The following is an 18848-nucleotide window of genomic DNA, read 5'->3' as shown; positions in this document are numbered from 1 at the left end:
CCCCCTCCGGTCCCCTCCCCTCCCCACCCCCATTCGCTTAAAAATTCCCTACCCCACTCGCTCTCCAGGTCTCCCCTTCCTTACTTCCTCCCTTCCTCCCTCGCTCTACAGTCACCCGTCCCGGCCCCCACTTACTCGGCAGTGTCCTCTCTGGTGGGGGACAGTCCTTCCCCGACCGTGGTGGTGATGGTCAGAGCAGGCAACACTGCCTTCCGCTTGGCGAACATGGTCGCTGTGTGCTCTCAGCCTTCTCTGCTCGTCCCCTGTTCGATCCGCCGGCCGTCTCACTCACTCACATTTGAATCTCACTGGCGGTAGCGACTCCGACACACGGAGGGAAGATCAGGAGCAGCGCCGTCAACTGCTTCCGGGGCGACGGGGCTTTCATGGCGGCCTGTCAAGGCAGGCGAAGAGCCTAGACCGCTGTTGCCATGGGAGACGACGGGGCGGAGCATGAGCCTGGTTACTGCGGGAAATTGATAGGCAAGGGAGATTCTGATTTCCATGGGAGGGGGTGGTACCTGGTGTCTGTGGGAGGGGTGGTGTCTGGTTGTTATGGTAAAGGTGATGCCATGTTGCTATGGGTAGGGGTGGTTTCTGGTTACTATGGGAGGGGTGGTGTCTAGTTACTATGGTAGAGATGGTACCTAGTTGCTATGGGTAGGGTTGGTGTCTGGTTACCATGGGAGGGGGTGGTGTCTGGTTTGCTGTGTTACAGGTGGTGCCTGGTTGCTATTGGAGGTGGTGGTGTCTTGTTACTATGGGAGGTGGAGTACTTTGTTACCATGAAAGGATTGGTGCCTAATGTTTAAGAAGGAACTGCAGATGCTGGAAAATCGAAGGTAGACAAAAATGCTTGAGAAACTCAGCGGGTGAGGCAGCATCTATGGAGCGTAGGAAATAAGCAACGTTTTGTGTCGAAACCCTTCGTCAGACTGATGTGGGGCGGGAGGAAGAAAGGAAGAGGTGGAGCCAAACGGCTGAGGGAGAGCTGAGAAGGGGAGGAGAAAGTAAGGACTGCCTTAAATTAGAGAAGTCAATGTTCATACTGCTGGGATGCAAATTGCCCAAGCAAAATATGAGGTGCTGCTCCTCCAATTTACGGTGGTCCTCACTCTGGCCATGGAGGAGGCCCGGGATAGAAAGGTCGGATTTAGAATGGGAGGGGGAGTTGAAGTGCTGAGCCACCAGAAGATCAGGTTGGTTATTGCAAACCGAGCGGAAGTGTTCGGCGAAGCGATCGCCAAGCCTATGCTTGGTCTCGCTGATGGTACAGCAGCTGACATCTAGAGCAGCGGATGCAATAGATGAGAGTGGAGGAGGTGCAGGTGAACCTCTGACGCTCCTGAAAAGACTGTTTGGGTCCTTGAATGTAGTCAAGGGGGGAGGTAAAGCGACAAATGTAGCATTTCGTGCGGTTACAAGGGAAAGTGCCCGTAGAGGGGGTGGTTCTGGTGGGAAGGGACAATCCAGGGAGGGAGCGGTCTCTGCGGAAAGCAAACGGGAGGAGATGGGAAGATGTGGCAAGTGGTGGGATCACATTGGAGGTGGCGAAAATGTCAGGTTTATTTGTTGTATGTGACTGGTTGCTATGGCAGAGGAGATGTCTGAATGCTATCGTAGCAAAGGTGTCTGATTGCTATGAGAAGAGTGGTGCTGTTAGGATATGGGCAAGGTCCTGCTTGCTGTGGAAGTAACAGGGGTGGGTCAGTTACCATGGCAGAGATGGTGCCTGAATACTATGGGAAGGGTTGGTGCTTGGTTGCTGTGGGAGGAGGTGGTGACTGGTTGCTATGTTAAAGGTTATGCCTCGTTGTTATGGGTAGGGTGATGGCTGTTTGGGAGATGGGAGAGGTTTGGGTTGCTGTGGACGTGAGCAGGAGGGCCAGTTACTTGTGGAGCTGGGAATGGGGTCTCAGCGGTCAGAGAAAGCAAGGTGGAGACACAAGAGATTGCAGATGCTGGAATCATGTGCAATAAACAAGGTCCTCCAGTATCTTATTTTTGGAGAAAAGAAGATGTTTGGCTGAAATAGGAATAGAAAATTTGATTCAGTAATTCAATATGTACTTTTATTGTTTTGCCTATCAAGGTGCAGTGAAATATTTCGTACATAATCCAGTAAAATCATACTAAACATAAGTACAATTATACATAAATAAGAGTGTAATCACTGTAGTGTAAAATATACTTCTGAGGCTGCACACAATGATTCGCCTTGTTTCTGGCACCATCTGCTATCAAATATCAAGTTGTTAAAAAATATTGAGTCTTATCTTCACCTTATACAGTCGGTCTGTTTGTCCTGCCAGCGGCACTACATGTTTTGGGTTGAGATTTGGATCTGTCTTGTATTGATCTTTCACCTGGTGAAATATCTCTAGTGCTGCAATCTATGAAGGGTTTGTCCTTCTCCAGCTCAGTGTGATGTTGCTTTCAGTTACGTAGCACTTTAGAGGGCAACTCTTTCAATACATCTTATGTTCTTCATGGACTTTCATTCAGATGCCACTACTAAAAGCAAAAAGAAAACCGATCAATCCCCATTCTTGGCAACAGCATTGAACCTAACAGCGGGCATAAGAGAGGCCAATACATCCAGAGATGAAGTCTGAATGCTTCAGGGAAGGGATTGCTTCATGGAAGGGATTGGGGTTCTTAGATTTGCAAGCAGGTTACTGGAGCAAATGAGTAAGTATTGTTTTGCTATAGTATTGTGTGAGTATTGTTTTGGAATGTGATGGGGAAATGCTTTGGAAGATGACTGAAGGTGTTGGTTGCTGTGGAAGATGGGTAGAATACAGGAAAAGGATTTGTAATATTTCCTCTGAGATATCCTTTGCTATGGCCAAAGTGCTAGAGGAACCGCACGCTAGGCAGCATCCACGGAGTGAAAAAGACAGATAACGCCTTGGGTTATACCTCTTTTTCAGACTAGAGGGAGAGACAGTGAACATTACTCAGAAACAGGGAGTTTCTTACTGAAGGTTGACAGTCTTTGAAGGTTGACAGTCTACTGAAGGTTGACAGACATTTTGTACCTTAGAAGCCTGTGGAAGCATAATAGAATATATTCAAGACAGAAATTAAGAGACATTTATACTAGAAGGGCTATTGGGATAGAACTAAATCTGGGGCAGCACAGTGGTGCAGCTGGTAGAGCTGTTGCCTCACAGTGCCAGAGACCCAGGTTCGATCCTCACCTTGGTTGCTATCTGTGTGGATTTTTTTCATGTTCTCCCTGTAACCGCATGGGTTTCCTCTGAGTGCTCTGGTTTCCTCCCACAAATACATGCGCGTTGTAGGTTAATTGGTCTCTGCAAATTGGCCCTAGTGTGTAGGGAGTGGATGAGAAAGTAAGATAACATAGAACTAGCTTGAACGGGTGATTGATGGTTGGAGTGGATTCGGTCGGCCGAAAGGGCGGTTTGCCTGCTGTGTCTCTAATTTAATCTAAACTAAACTAATCTAATCTTGAAAGTGGGGGGAGGTGCAGGCTCCAGGAAGAAAGTGGCCCACTCCAGATCTTTTTTTTTCTGGCCTGAGAGGAATGCAAACAAATTCGGCCCATTCTTAGTCACATGTGTGACCAAAAATATGAAAAATTGTGGAATACATCTCTTTTAATTCTTAAAGCATTACAGGTATATTGTTTTGTACTGTATATATAATTCATATGTTTTTCGAAGTTTATCAAGTTAAATTTTTATGTTACGCTGATAATGTTTGTTTAGGGTCAGAGATCATATATGGCCGGTCACGTGTGTGATCTCACACTGAAGCATTTTTTTGATAACTCAGTTTTATCTTACAAACTCATGATGTTCATATCTTTAGCAGACATGCCTTATGGTCCGATAGGTAGGAAAATAGCAATTAATAAGATTAATCTCTTACAATAAATTTTTAATGTCTTACTTTATGACGTGACGACATCTGGTCACGTGTGTGAAATTTGGTTCACTTTCCAAAGAATGGCCCTTACAAACTTTGTGAATTAAAAAAAAATTGAATGTTCTTATCTTTAGCAGACATGCATTTAGTTTTGTAGGTAGGAAAATAGCAATGAATAAGATTAACCTCTCACAATAATTATTTAATGCATTACTTTATGTGATGCCATCTGGTCACGTGTGTAACATTTTGGTTCATTTTCCAAAGAATAGCCCATTAAAAGAATATCAAAAATTGAATACCTTTCAAACTTCAGAACTAAAACACTTGCATTGTGGTTCATTGGCTCATTGGGAGCTTTTTGCCAAGGATGAAACCAAAGGTTTGTTGCAGGGGAAATTAATTTAGAGGAATGCGTTATTGTGCACTTGATCATGTGACACTTAACCCAAACTTCTTCTTTCCAGCTGCCAAAGTGCACATGCAAGAGAGGTTGACTGGAGAAGACTCAATAGTACCATCTGGTGGCCAGTTTTGAAAGCACAGGATGACCCTTGAAGCTGTGAATCCAATTGAAAGTAAATGCATGGGGATCTACAATGGAATAAAGTGTAATGAACGTTGTACAGATTGATAGGCCTGTATTGTTTTAAATGGGACATAGATAGAATGGGAATTTTGCTTAACATATAAACATTCAAATGATTAAAGCTCTATGGTGGGAAAAAATCCGATTCCACAATCCTATTCCTGACTGCTGCTCGCCTTTCTTGTAAATCTCCTCTCCAAAACTTTGTGGAATTAGGTGACCAACATTGGACAAAATACTCTACATGAGGATGGTTTGGTCCAGTTCTATAATGTTTCAGCATCACATCCTTGCTTTTATACTCCATGGCTTCATGTATGTTGTCCTCTTCCTAAATGTTTAAAATGGTATTCCAAATTAATTAATACCATATAATTTATTAACAATTATTGAAGGCAATTCTCTGGCTTATATCCTTAAATTATGCAGTACCTGCACATTAAATATACTTCAGGTGTCAAAAGTTGTTAAGTGGGTGTACTTTATTCATAAAGGTCAGCCCTCAGACTTTACTGGAATAGCTTGCATTTTGGCTCTGTTTTCCTCATTCAAACCCTTGCTCAGCTGCTCTCTGTACTGCCTCTTGCACTTGAATGTTCCCCTTGTTTATGATATTTGAAATAGGACGCTGTATTTAAAATATCATCTGACCAGAGCAGTGTTGACCAGCTCAGCCATCCTCAGACTTGTACTCTCTTGATAAACAAAACTTTAAAATCTTTTAAAGTTTCCTAGCCATATTTTCCCATTATAAAGGACATGGGAATTTTTATGGCTCCTAATAGCCAGCATAATTAAAATGCTCAAATGAAATGGAAAATGTTACTTACATCTCATGTGTAAATGACTCTTATAAACAGGAACTGGGGGCTTATGGAAAGGATAACACCTTGCAGAGTTTTCTGGCAATCAATGAATGAGCTTGGATGTAAAATTAGAATATAGGAAATAGAAGTAGAAAGAGGTCTTCCAGCCCTTTGAGCAGTTCCATAATTCAGTGAGATCATGGGTGGTCTTCTTTACTTTCTGGCTTGTTTCAATATCGTCTGATCTCCTTAAGTGCCCAAAAACCTAGTTATCTCAGCATTCAACATTGTAACAGACAGGTTTTAGTATTTTTAGCTTGCAGTAACAAACATAAACTTACGGCTATTTATAGCTTTATTTTTGAAAATCCTGCAGGAAAGTAAAAGCCCTGTCCCACGGTACGAGTTCATTCCAAGAGCTCTCCCGAGTTTGCCCTGATTCGAACTCGGAGATTTACAGTAATGGCCACTCGTCAGTACTCAGGGCTCTCATGGACATTTTTCAACATGTTGAAAAATCTTCACGAGTCTTCCCGTGCTTACCTGCCATTAGCGAGTCTTCCCGAGCACCTGCCGTTAGCGTTACGAGACGCTAAGAGACGTCCCCTAGCTCTGACGTACTCGCTACGTTCATTCTCCGTGCTTACCACAAGTTTGATTTTTTTTTTAACTCGGGAGAGCTCTTGGAATGAACTCTTACCATGGGACAGGGCTATCAATTTGCTATTGCAAGTCTGAACCTTTCCAGCCCCTAACCCCCTTTTCCCATTGACATAATTGTTTTTATAATGCAATTTTCTATTACACAAGATGACTTAGGATTGCAACTATCACAATGATCGCATTATAATAAGACTACATGTCCTTCATGATTAAACATTGACAGCCCACTGAGGTAGAAAATTCCAAAGACTCTTGAGTTAAAGAAAACAGGGTTTGAGCATCTACCCTGTCTACCCCTCTCAGATTCATTACTCAGTAAGATCATAGCCCATTTTTCTAAGTTACATTAAGTATACTTAAACACCACCTGAGGATGAACCCTTCATTCCAGGAATCAATTGAGTAAACTTACAGTGTACTAACTCCAATGCAACCATATCTTCCTTTACATATGGAGAGTATTTTACATGGCGTTCCAATGAAGTCTTACCAATTCTCTTCTATGAGACTTACATATTTTGGTACTCATGACTCATTGCAGGAAAGGTCATGATTGCTTTCCCAATTGCTTGCTACTATTTGGATATTTATTTTTTTAATTTAATGAACTAGTGCACCAACGTTGTTCCATACATTTACATTCATATATCAAATTATGAGAGGCAAGTATTATGTTTTACTCTTGTTTGCTGTGGCAAACTGAAATTGCTTCATTAAATCCTATTGTCGATTTTCTGTTCATTAATATTTTCTCCACCAATTTAACCCCATGAGCTCTTTGTATCCATGCTTCATAAGATTACTGGCTGTAAAGGTCATTTTTGGGTTGGGTGGCTATATCTGATTAAGAGTTGCAGGGATCACTGCTGGGTCCCAAGTTGTTCATTATCAATATCTATGATTTCGATAAGGGGACAAGTCTAACATATAAATTCAATAAAATATACTATAGATCAGGCAGTGTCTGCAGAAAGAGAAATGGGGTTAATAATTCAGGTTGAAAATCTTTTGTCAGTTCTATATTGAATGGCTTTACTTACCCTGAGAAATTTGTTTGAAATTAAACCAAAAATTTTCTTTCTGGCAAAATTAATTAATTTTTTTTACATTTTAATACCAGGTTTGGCATTCTTTGGACAGTTTTAGAATGACATCATGCTCAGATTGGTTAATCATAAACGACTAGTTTACAGCCTCTGTTGATTTTATTGAGCTGGTTTTTGGACATTGGACCTTTTTTTTCCAAAACTTCCAACTCTCACTGCTGTGTCGCTCAAATTACCCAGCCTGTGGGATGGGCCAGTCGAGGACACTGCAGGGAGTTTGTGTTATTCTCAGTTCTGAACTCCCTTATGATGATAGGCAGAGCCTACCATTAGACATACGATACTAACTGATGATGCAATTTTCCCAGGACTTTTGCTTCTTAAGGCCCTTTAGATAGATTATGGTCCTTGCTGATGGTGAGAATTGGAAAACGTTGTCTCCACAATTTTCAGGGAAGTATTACCAAATTGTGTCAACAGGAATCCTCAAATAGTATCCCCAACATGTTGCTCGCAGTTGGGGAATAGATGAACATAAAGTCTTAGGTGTTAGATAATTTAGTGACAATGACGTTCACTAGTTTACGGCCAATTAAGGTAAAATCATTTACATGGTTTTATGATTATTCTTGATGTTTACATTCAATTTTAGTGATTCGATTTGCTGCTTTATAAATGGTGGTGCAGCCAACAGTGCTGTCTGTGTGGAGTTTGCACATTCTTCCTGTGACTACGTGGGGTTCCTCAGCAGGGAGAATTCTTCTTCTTTGCTTTGATTAGTTCCACAAGGTCGTATTTACAGTGCCCTACATAATGTTTGGGACAAAGACCAATCATTTATTTATTTGCCTCTGTACTCCACAATTTGAGATTTGTAATAGAAAAAAAATCACATGTGGTTGAAGTGCACATTGTCAGATTTAAATAAGGCAATTTTTATACAATTTCGTTTCGCCATGTAGAAATTACAGCAGTGTTTATACATCGACCCCCCATTTCAGGGCACCATAATGTTTGGGACACAACAATGTCATGTCAATGAAAATAGTCATGTTTAGTACTTTGTTGCATATCCTTTGCATGCAATGACAACTTGAAGTCTGCGATTCATGAACATCACCAGTTGCTGGGTGTCCTCTCTGGTGATGCTCTGCCAGGCCTGTATTGCGGCCATCTTTAGCTTATGCTTGTTTTGGGGGCTAGTCCCCTTTAGTTTTCTCTTCCTTATATAAAAGGCATGCTCAATTGGGTTCAGATCGGGTGGTTGACTTGGCCACTCAAGAATTAACCAATTTTTAGCTTTGAGAAATTCCTTTGTTGCTTTAGCAGTATGTTTGGGATCATTGTCTTGCTGTAGAATGAACCGCCAGCCAATGAGTTTTGAGGCATTTGTTTGAATGTGAGCAGATAGGATGTGTTTATACACTTCAGAATTCATTATGCTACTACCATCAGCAGTTGTATCATCTCGTATATTGCAAAACATACTTGGCTAATAAAGTGTGATTATGATTATGAAACCAAAACATTGTCTGTCCATTTTGCTCAACAGTTGCTCTTGTGTCTCTTATACTTGTAGTGTAACTGTTCCATTTTGAAAGAAATTTATATTTTCAGCTGGTAACTATACTTTTCAGCTATTGGATATGCAGGGCCCTCCAAACATGAATCAGCTTTAGCAGCAGACAGTGTTTGATGCAATGTCTGTTCCAAACGAGCGAATGGAAGAGTGAATTATTTCTTGTCATGTGCCTGGTGATGATCTCTTCTTATTGAGTGAATGAAGCAAGTATAGCTCAGTTATCCTGCAATTTGTTCTTGGGGAATTACTAATGGTTACAATTAAGGATAAAATAGCAGAATAAACGCTATAAAAATGATCTTTTTACCACAAATCCTATACCTATTTCAATCAATACCTATATATCTCCCAAAAAAGTTTTTCAAAAAATTGGACTCAGACATTACAAATTTTATATATTTTATAGAATACAAAGAGCACACCTTAATAAACGAAAAGAGTTGGGTGGTCTAGCGCTCCCTAACTTTATGTATTATAATTGGGCAGTAAATATTAAAAATATGATTCACCTGCTGGACAATTCTGCCCAGCAGGTGGACTGGATTGTAATGGAAAGAGAGGACTGCTCTCCGTGTAATATAGGAGCGACTCTCCTCTCACCAATACATCTGAATAACAAAAATTATAATAAAAATCCAATTATACATAGCACAATTAGAACATGGAAACAAATAAAACAGAATCTAAAATTAAGAAACCTATCTCTTTTAATACCAATAGTTAATAATCCATTGTTTAAACCATCAATTATAGACAAATCATTTATACAATGGGAAAGAATGGGAATCAAAATGCTCGGAGATCTGTATGAATTGGGAAAATTACTATCATTTCAACAACTACAACTGAAATATAATTTGAAAAATAATCAATATTTTAAATATCTTCAAATTCGTGATTATCTGAAAAAATACACAAAAGACTATCATAATATGCCTACAGACTTACTGGATGAAGCAATGAAGACAAAGGCGGAATCAGCTAATCTAATATCGTACTTATATAACATCATCTTAAATATAGAAATACCCACAACTGATGGAATTAGAAGAGACTGGGAACAAGAATTAGCTATAAACATTTCAAAAGAGAGCTGGGATAATCACTTATTACAGGTGCATAAATGTTCGATCAACGTACGACATACTCTCATCCAATTCAAAACATTACATAGACTATATTATTCAAAAACTAAAATAAATAAACTCTTCCCTAATGTCTCACCCATCTGTGATAAATGCCTGTGTCAAGAAGCTACCATAGCGCATTCTTTTGTTTTTTGTACAAAAATACAAAAATTCTGGAATGAAATATTTGACATCTTTACAAAATTAATTAAAATAAAACTGGTACCAAAACCAGAATGGATTATTTTTGGAATATCGGAAGGTAACCCTGAACTAAACGTGTTTCAGAAGAATTTACTCAATTACGGGCTAATAATGGGAAAAAAAGCTCATACTTAAATTCTGGAAAAATGCGCCTACACCAACAATAAAAATGTGGATATCAAATATGTTTGAAACACTACAGCTGGAAGAGATGAGATTCCTCTTAGCAGGCAAACCAGACCACTTCCAAAAGATGTGGTCTACGTTTTTGGAACTATTACAAGCATAAGGTGCAATAGTAATTTAAAAAACAAACAAATAAATAAATAAATAAATAAAAGGTACCAGGATCTGGCAACGGGGCGTAAAAAAACAAAACAAAAAAAACAACAAAAACAGTCTTGGTTGGTAGTCCCCTTTCTGTGGAGTTTAATGTTATAATAGAGCGATTGTTTCTCCTTTCTTTTTCCTTCTTTTCTAGGGTCTCCTTTCTTTCTTTCTTTACTTCCTTCTCTAACTTCTTTTCTAAGGGGCTTTCTTTTCTCAACACTCTCCTGCACCTTCACGACTCTTGCGCACTTTCTTTACTTTCTTTACTTCTATCTTTTTCTTAAAGCTCAAAAAATGAAGCGGTACAAAAAATGTATTAAGACATATGTGTTGTGTAGTATTGTAACTTACCGACTTCTAATAAAAATTAAAAAAAAACAAAAAAACAATTAAGGATAGGATGTTTGACCATCTCGAATATTTTAATCAGAGGCAGCAGATGTTTGTAAAGATGAAGTGACTAAATGGATATGTCCATGGGTTTCTAGAAGTCATTCAATGTAGACCCTCATCCGGTCTCATGGGTTCACAGTGTCCTCCATAATGTTTGGGACAAAGGCCCATCATTTATTTATTTGCCTCTGTACTCCACAGTTTGAGATTTGTGATAGAAAAAATCACATGTGGTTAAAGTGCACATTGTCAGATTTTAATAAAGGCTATTTTTATACATAAAAATGAAAGAGCACTGGTGGGCTTACTAATCGCAAAGGAACTGGCAGGCCAAGGAAGACCTCCACAACTGATAACAGAAGAATTCTCTCTATTAAAAAGAAAAATCCCTAAACACCTGTCCGACAGATCAGAAACACTCTTCAGGTGTGGATTTGTCAATGACCATTGTCTGCAGAAGACCTCATGAACAGAAATACAGATCCCACACGGCAAGATGCAAACCACTGGTTAGCCGCAAAAATAGGATGGCCAGCTTAGTTTGCCAAGAAGTACTTAAAAGGGCAACCACAGTCTGGAAAAAGGTCTTGTGGACAGATGAGAGGATATGCAAGAAAATACTAAACATGACTACTTTCATTTACATGACATTGCTGTGTCCCAAACATTATGGTGCCCTGAAATGGGGGACTATGTATAAACACTGCTGCAATTTCTACATGGGGAATCCAAAATGTATAAAAATGGAATTATTAAAATCTGACAATGCACTTTAACCACATGTGATTTTTTTTCTATTACAAATGTCAAATTATGGAGTACAGAGGCAAATAAATCAATCTGAAGAGGGGTTTCGGCCTGAAACGTTGCCTATTTCCTTCGCTCCATAGATGCCGCTGCACCCGCTGAGTTTCTCCAGCATTTTTGTGTACTCGATTTTCCAGCATCTGCAGTTTCTTCTTTAACAAATAAATAAATGATGGGTCTTTATCCCAAACATTATGGGGGGCACTGTAGCGTGCAATATTGACCTGACTTGGGAGATTATGTGAACAACTGAAGGTAAAGAATAGGGTTTATGGGCAGGTACTCACATTGGCAGTATATTATAAAGGTGGCCCTCTGGGGGATGTATTGGGTTCAACTATTCACTGCTTTCATTAGTGGATCGAGAGCCATATATTCAAACCTGTCAAAGACTTGAAAGTTTGATGGCGTTGTAAATATTGAGGTTGAAAGTATTAAATCAAAATAGATTCATAAAATAGGGAAAAATGTGGTAAACATATTTCAACATAGACAAGAGAATGATCATTCGTTTTACTTAGAACTGTGGAAATGCAAAGAAAAATTAATGGTCCAGCTACATAATTCATTAAAATGTTAGGTTAATATTAATACTACTTAATATTTCAGCTGGAAGGCAATAAACCTCTTCAGTTTTCAACAGGCAAGTGAAGAGCTGTGAGAATTTAAAAAAATGAATTTAGTGTAGGATTAGTGTAATTATTTGTTTTTAATATGGTTGGTGCATAATATTAGTAAAGGTGTTTTGTGATTTGACAGAAACCATGGCTTGCACCAGAACAGGGGCTACAAGTTCATTCACATAACAACATAAAATATGCTTTGTGGTTTAATATCAGGTTAATCTGTAGTAGATTAATTTTGCATTAAAGTCTGTGCCATAAATCCAAGATATGCAAATTCCATGCTTGAGGAGAGATTTCACCTAGTTTTCTTCAGCCACAGTACTGAACAAAGTGGGTTCAGGCATTTATCTGCATTGCATGTTTTTCCAAGTACAGACTGCACTCAAGTCCTGAAAGAAGTCAAGCAACAAAAGATTTAAGGGCCTGTCCCACTTGGGCGTCATTTAGGTGACATAATTTACGTCGTGACGTGCACGTGATGCGCGCATGGTGCGTGGTGACGTAGGCAGTGACGTGCGGTTGCGCGCGGCGCCCCGGGATTTTGAGATGTACAAAATCTTCGCGCGCCATCTGCGTGACGAGCAAATGAGGCACAAGTGGGACAGGCCTTTAACACTGTACCTCAGTACATTTGACAATAAACTCAACTAAACTAAAGTCAATGTCGCTTGCCTCCTGTGCGCAATATTCTTCACCAACCTGTGCAGATCTCTCTAACCCCTTGAGAGACTCTCACCATTGTCCATTCATTCAGCAACAACGCAACCCCTATAGGGGAATTTTACGTGTGTTGTGCTTTGTTCCTTTAAGTTTGTACCTGCTGAGAGCATCAAGAATGTACAAGCACTCAATGGGGAAAATCACACAGAAACCAACAATATCAGTTCCATAGCATTATGGAGGGAAACTGACAAATCTGTTCGGTGATTCTCAGAATTGTGATTGCTCTTTCAATGAACCAATCGCAAACAATAATGGGGTGACCCACATTGAAAGAAAATAATGTGGAGCAATTTCTAAGCTTAGTAGTTAGGTGAGAAGCTTAGTTCCCTTAAATTAAAGGCATCTGCTTGCAGGGCCGGCCCTAGGAGGTGCAACAAACAAAATGTGTAGATCACCTCTGAAAAGTACATAGTTACAATACCACTTGTTCTATTGACTGTGAAATGAAAAAAAAGTAATTTAATTAACTAGATCCTGGAAAACCAATAAACATTGGCGAAAAACCAGTCCAGGCATTAAATTTTGGGCTTCAGCCTCATCCTACCCTTTTGGGCTTTGATTACTGCAGACCTATTTGAGTGGAAGATTTGCTATAAAACCACGGATTTTATGATTTAACTACTTGGTTTCCCTCCCAAGTTGACTCTTTCCAACTTTCCCCACGAGAGCTCGCTTAAACCAAATATATATATTTTTTACATTTGACCGTTTCTCTCCAGAAGCTGGTAAATCCAGACATATATTGAAAGTTGAGTGGTGTTTATGAGCAACAGCTCAGTTTCAACTGTCTGGTACCCTCCCATCCTCCCATACTGTGAAATGATTTATTAAAAATATTAATTTATTTTATTTTCAGAAAAATAAAATTCAGAATTTAAGTGCATTGTTGGAAACAAATGATCTTTTTTGGATTTCTATTAAATTGGCAAATTGGCAAATTCATAAACTATAAATGAGTCATATTATTATTGCCTTTTATTATGAGAAAGTTATCTTTCTTGCTTTTTTCTCTGCAAAGTCTTTAAGAATTGTGTCTAAGTTTAAACTCATGCTAATTTCAGATTCAATGGACATAATTGCGTTCAAACCGTGGCTCAAGTGTTTGCAGTGCTCTATCTACCACTTGATTAAAACATTGTACTTTGAAGGCTGTTTTGGGATCTGGCAAAGGTTCATCTGCAGATTTATAATCAAATAATTTTCTATTTTCGCGTAATCGCTTACTCTGAGTCTTGAATACAGGCTCAGCATCTAGGTCTTTGGCAAATTCACTAACGTCAATCAAGGCTTCATCAAAACCTTTTTCCCTGTATGTCTTTAACCAGTTACAAAGCTTTTGAAATGAAGAAAGCCCTGTAGCAACATCCATAGTGTCACTCTGAAGTTCCTAGAAAACTAGTGAGGCCAGAAACTTGTAATATCTCATTTGACTGACTAACGATTCAGCATCGCTATTTGCTTGAGCATCATCAGTGTTTTCTGCTAACTCTTCTAGTGCATTACAAACTTCAGCAGCTTGGTACCGTACATCTTTGGCACTTTCTATTCTACATTCCCATCGTGTTTCATAGAGAGGTTTTACAGACACATCTGTCACATGTTTTCTAAAAACAGTCCATCTTTTAGTAGGTGATGTAAAAAGGGTGTAAATACACTGCAGAGTTCCAAAGAAAGTCATTGCATCTGGACATTTCTTGGCCATGTCTCCCAGAACTAGGTTATAGTTGTGACATGCGCATGGTGTAAAGAATGCTCTTGAATTCTTCTGTAGAAGTCGTGCCTGCACACCTGAGGCGTGTCACTTCATATTGGCACCATTATCATACCCTTGTCCACGGATATTTTCAACATTCAGCCCTAATGTTTCAAGTTCATGTAGAAGGGTATTGCACACATTTTCACCTGTGTCTTTCCACCACTAAAAACTTGATGAAATTTTCATATACTACTGCTGGAGCATTTGATTGTACACCATCAGCTACATTTCTAACTACCATCGACATTTGATCCTGATGACTGATGTCAGGAGTACAGTCGAGAATTACTGCAAAGTACTTAACAGCCTTGATTCGTAAAATGATTTCCTGTAGAACAGCTTGACCCATTATCTTAAAAAGCCCATTCTGGATTCTTTTTCCTAAATAATGATCATGTATTTCCATATTCTGGATTTTTCACAGATCTTGCATTACTGGAGCAAACTTTCCTAGCAACTCAATAACACCAAGTAAATTTCCATTATGTGGTGTTCCTATGTGTTCTTCAGATCCCCGGAATGGCAAATTTCTTTCTGCCAGGAACTGTACAGTGGTTACCAGTCGCTCAAAAACTTGATGCCAGCGTTTTGGTTCTTGTCTGATTAGCTTTTCTACCACTTCATCAATAGTTTTTTCAGCAGATAATCTTTGCTGCAGTTCACAGCAACTGAGCATAGCTTGCAAATGCTTTTTTGAGTTCTCATGCTCAGCTAGTCTTGGATGAATGTTCGGCCAGTTATTAAAACCACAATTTGCAAGTGCACTTGCTGCGTTATTATTAAAAAGCTTGCAGTAGTAACAAGATTTCATCACGATACAGATGGATGATCTACAATTTCACCATTTGGCAGTTTTCTTTTGCAGTGAAATTTTGAAAAACATGATCCACTCTCTTGGGGAAAAAAATCTACTATAATTGTAGGTGGTCCTTTTTTCACTAAATAGTCCCTAAACACTCTGACTTATAATTTCTGGCCTTGTTGCAGGATCATCTGTTAATTCTACAAAACTGGCAAATTTTGAATTCCCGTTCTCCCTTGCCTCAGAGGCACCAGCAGTCATATCAACAGGCGAGTTTCCTTGTTTGTCAAATTCAACACTTTCGAAATGGCCGATCTCACTTTCAGTATATAAATTCCCACTTTTATTGCCTTACATAACTTCTTCAGACTGGCTTCCTTCGGTGTCATCATCTTCACTGTGTTTTTTGTTTCTACTTGCTCTTCTGCATTTTCTGAGATAGTGTTGTTGAAATACTTATCTAATGCACCTTTCTCCTTTTCTGCTTTGGCTTTCTTTGCCTTGGCTACACTCCTCTTCTTACTGCCACTCAAATATGTTCTGCCGATGTGCCTTAGTCTTTTACTCATATTTACAGAATTTCTGTAGAACCTGCAATGTGGTGTTACATATGTATTGCTATGTGTTGTTGTGTGTACTTGATAAGCAGAGAGTAGATTACTCTTCTCTAGGCGCGGGGCCCCCTTAGGCGCGGGGCCTAATTGGGAGCAATTGGTCCAATTGGCTTAAGGCCAGCTCTGGTGATCTTGTGTTCATAATTCATTGTGGTATGTAGGATTGCAACAGCAGGTGACATAGAAGATGATACATTGAGAGTTGATATTTAATTTAAATTATGATTATTAAATGTAGAAGATAAGCAGCCCCTCCTTTAACAATGGCAGACTTCCCAGTGAGTCAGATGTTTGTAGATGCATTGTGAGTAGGCACATGATCTTGACTGATCATTTAATCTAGCAGGGTTTGAGAGTGTCATACATTATAACAGGCAGCCTTTGGGTAGGATGCTAATGGGCCTGTCCCCATGGGCGATTTTTCAGGTGACTGCTGGCGACTGTCATGTTGCCGGCAGTCACATGAAAAACTGGCAACTGGAATGGCGACTGCCAGAGTGGACACACACACACACATCGCTATCTTCACCAGCCTGTTACACAGGGCAAGGGCCTGTTACAAGTGACAGGGCAAGCAGGGGGAGCGCTGTCTGAGTGAAATTCGCACGATGCAAAGCCAAGGTGATACAAACACACATATATGGTAAGTCCTTTAAAAGAGGGGTGGGGGGAGAAGAAGAGAGAATGGAGAAGAAGGAGGTAGAAGGGGTGGAGACAACTTTTAAGAAGCCAAAGATACACGGCTGTGAAGTTCGGCGGACATTTAACATTACCGGTCGATAACTACAGCATACGTTTTTTTCCCCAGTGTACGGTAAATCCTTTAAAAGAGGGGGATGGTGGGGGGGGAGGGGAGAAAGGGGGGGGGGGGGGGGGTGAAAGAAGGGGGGGGGGGGGGGGGGGGGGAAGAGGGGTGGTTAAAGAGATACACAGCTGTGAAGCTCGGCAGACATTAACATTGCCGGTCGGTTATCTGTGGTTCTGAAAACTACTGCTTACGGTTTTTGTCCCCCAATGAGCCAATGAAATTGTTTAAGAAGGAACTGCAGATGCTGGATAATCGAAGGTTACACAAAAAAGCTGGAGAAACTCAGCAGGTGCAGCAGCATCTATGGAGCGAAGGAAATAGGCAACGTTTCGGGCCGAAACCCTTCTTCAGAGCCAATGAAATTCACAGGTCAGCACCGGCTACAACCTACGAGAACTTTTGACCTCCTGGCAACCCACTAGGACCTCCTGGCGACCCACCTATGGCACGAGAATTCTCGCTACTCTCCATGGCGACTTCATTCTTGTTGTCGCTAATTTTTCAACATGTTGGAAAATTTCCAACGACCATAATGAGGCCGCAACTAGTTCCCAGAATGCGGGAACTCCTCGCGACCATGAAGACGACTCCCCGGCAACTACCCACGAACATGTGGCGACCATGTGGCGACTGCATAGTCTCCTGCAGTCGCCTAAAAAGTCACCTAAGTGGGACAGGCCCATAAAGCTCTTGCTCATTCAAGTAAATGCCTGAAATCCCATGCAGCAATCTGAAGAAGAACAGTTGGGTTGTTTCTGAATTCCTTCCTAATATTCTTCTCTCATCCACCATAACAAACTCCTTGGTTATTTATTTCATTGGTATGCATGAGTACTTGCTGTGAGTAAATTGGTTGCCATCTTTTTCTTCATTAAGCAGTGGCGACAATTAAAAAAAAATGTTTTAGGGTGTTTGAAATTACCAAGGATTAAATAAGGAGTAATTGTGAGGAACGGCTTAAGCAAACATTCATTGATAGATACAATTTATTTTGTACTTCAAAATCTTGCTGTTGCAGCAATTAAATTTAATTATCTACCATTCTAAGCAAAGCAAATTAAGTAACATAGCAAAAGAAAATATCTACTAAAGGAACTATCAATTGAAGTAAGCAGATTTTGAATTACTAGAGAAAGGGTATTTCCTCAATATTGTGGAAAAAGAAGATGAGCTTTCATTGTATTTTTAAGAAACTACGAGACCAGGTGCAGACCCGTTGGGCCTGTCCCCCAAGGCAATATTCCACCACTGACCCATAGCCCCCAACTGCGCAGGCACGGCTGACGGGTTCCAATTGTGACGCCAGAGATCCCCGTTGTGATGCGTGTCACGGCAACCCTCCCCCAACTGCGCCTCGCCATCCCTATTCCTACCCATATCCTCCATTTCCCCTCAATCCCCAACACTCCTTCCCCCTCCTCTTCACCCTCCCTCTTCTTTCTCCTCTCCTTCTCCCCTCCCCACCCTTCCTCACTTCTCCCTCCCTCTCCTTTCCCGTACCCTCAGTCACTCCCACCCTCCCTCCATAACCCTTCTCCCCTCCCTACACCCCTCTTCTCTATCTCCCAGCTCCCCCACTCCTCACCTCCCCCCCATCCCACTCTCCCTCCTCACCTCCCCCACTGCCTCCTTTCCCTCTATCCCCCCTCCTCCCCCCCCACTCCCCTCCTCTCCCTCTATCCCCTGCTCCCACATTCCTCACCTCCCCTCTGTCACAACCCCCACAATGAAAATCACAATGTTTTTTTTTAAATGAAACCTCTCCCCCATTCCAACCCCAACAATGAAAATCGTTTTAAAAAAATTAAATTCTCAATGAAAAGCGCGCTTTTTCTTTAAAATGTTAGCTGTTAATGAATTTGATTAAAACTGAGATTTTCTGAAAATCGTAATTTTTTAATGGGATTCGGGATTCCATTGTGAAATCATTGTGATATCGAACGCGGCTGACAGGCAGGTCAAGTGGAAAAGTGCTTTGAAAAGTGATTTTTGTAATGTTTAAAATGTCAATAAGTTTAAAATATACCATCTGAACAAAACTTGTTTGATTTACATCACAGGACAATGGTGAGTAAGGT

The 18848-nt window shown here is 40.4% G+C and overlaps 3 protein-coding genes across 6 annotated transcripts in view; 1 reads left to right on the top strand and 2 right to left on the bottom strand.

Moving 5' to 3' along the window:
* Nucleotides 1-399, bottom strand: part of LOC129711246 (dual specificity mitogen-activated protein kinase kinase 2) — a 45820-nt gene extending 45421 nt beyond the window's left edge. Inside the window, exon 1 of the mRNA XM_055658768.1 lies at nt 136-399. Coding sequence (XP_055514743.1) covers nt 136-227 — 92 coding nt within the window. The 5' untranslated portion in view covers nt 228-399. The remainder of the gene's footprint in view (nt 1-135) is intronic.
* The window catches only part of LOC129711242 (elongation factor 2), a 523480-nt gene that overhangs the window by 313288 nt on the left and 191344 nt on the right, over nt 1-18848 (bottom strand). The window lies entirely within an intron of this gene.
* LOC129711249 (uncharacterized) lies at nt 705-10897 on the top strand. Of its 3 annotated transcripts, none has more exons than XM_055658773.1 (2): nt 705-842; nt 4362-10897. In XM_055658773.1, the coding sequence occupies exon 2, from the start codon at nt 9048-9050 to the stop codon at nt 10044-10046; it is 999 nt and encodes a 332-aa protein (XP_055514748.1). In that variant the 5' UTR covers nt 705-842; nt 4362-9047; the 3' UTR covers nt 10047-10897. The 3 variants fall into 3 exon arrangements, with proteins under 3 accessions (XP_055514748.1, XP_055514747.1, XP_055514746.1); XM_055658772.1 differs by having other exon boundaries at nt 728-872; XM_055658771.1 differs by lacking the exon at nt 705-842 and adding an exon at nt 902-1199.

The sequence above is a fragment of the Leucoraja erinacea genome, chromosome 29, assembly GCF_028641065.1.
Source record: "Leucoraja erinacea ecotype New England chromosome 29, Leri_hhj_1, whole genome shotgun sequence".
In the NCBI taxonomy this organism is placed as follows: domain Eukaryota; kingdom Metazoa; phylum Chordata; class Chondrichthyes; order Rajiformes; family Rajidae; genus Leucoraja; species Leucoraja erinaceus.
Note: the sequence above shows the minus strand (reverse complement) of the source record. Positions and strands in the feature narration are given on the sequence as shown.

Coding starts and splice junctions, on each gene's coding strand:
- LOC129711249 (XM_055658773.1), top strand. CDS start 9,048: ATGTATTATAATTGGGCAGTAAATATTAAAAATATGATTCACCTGCTG.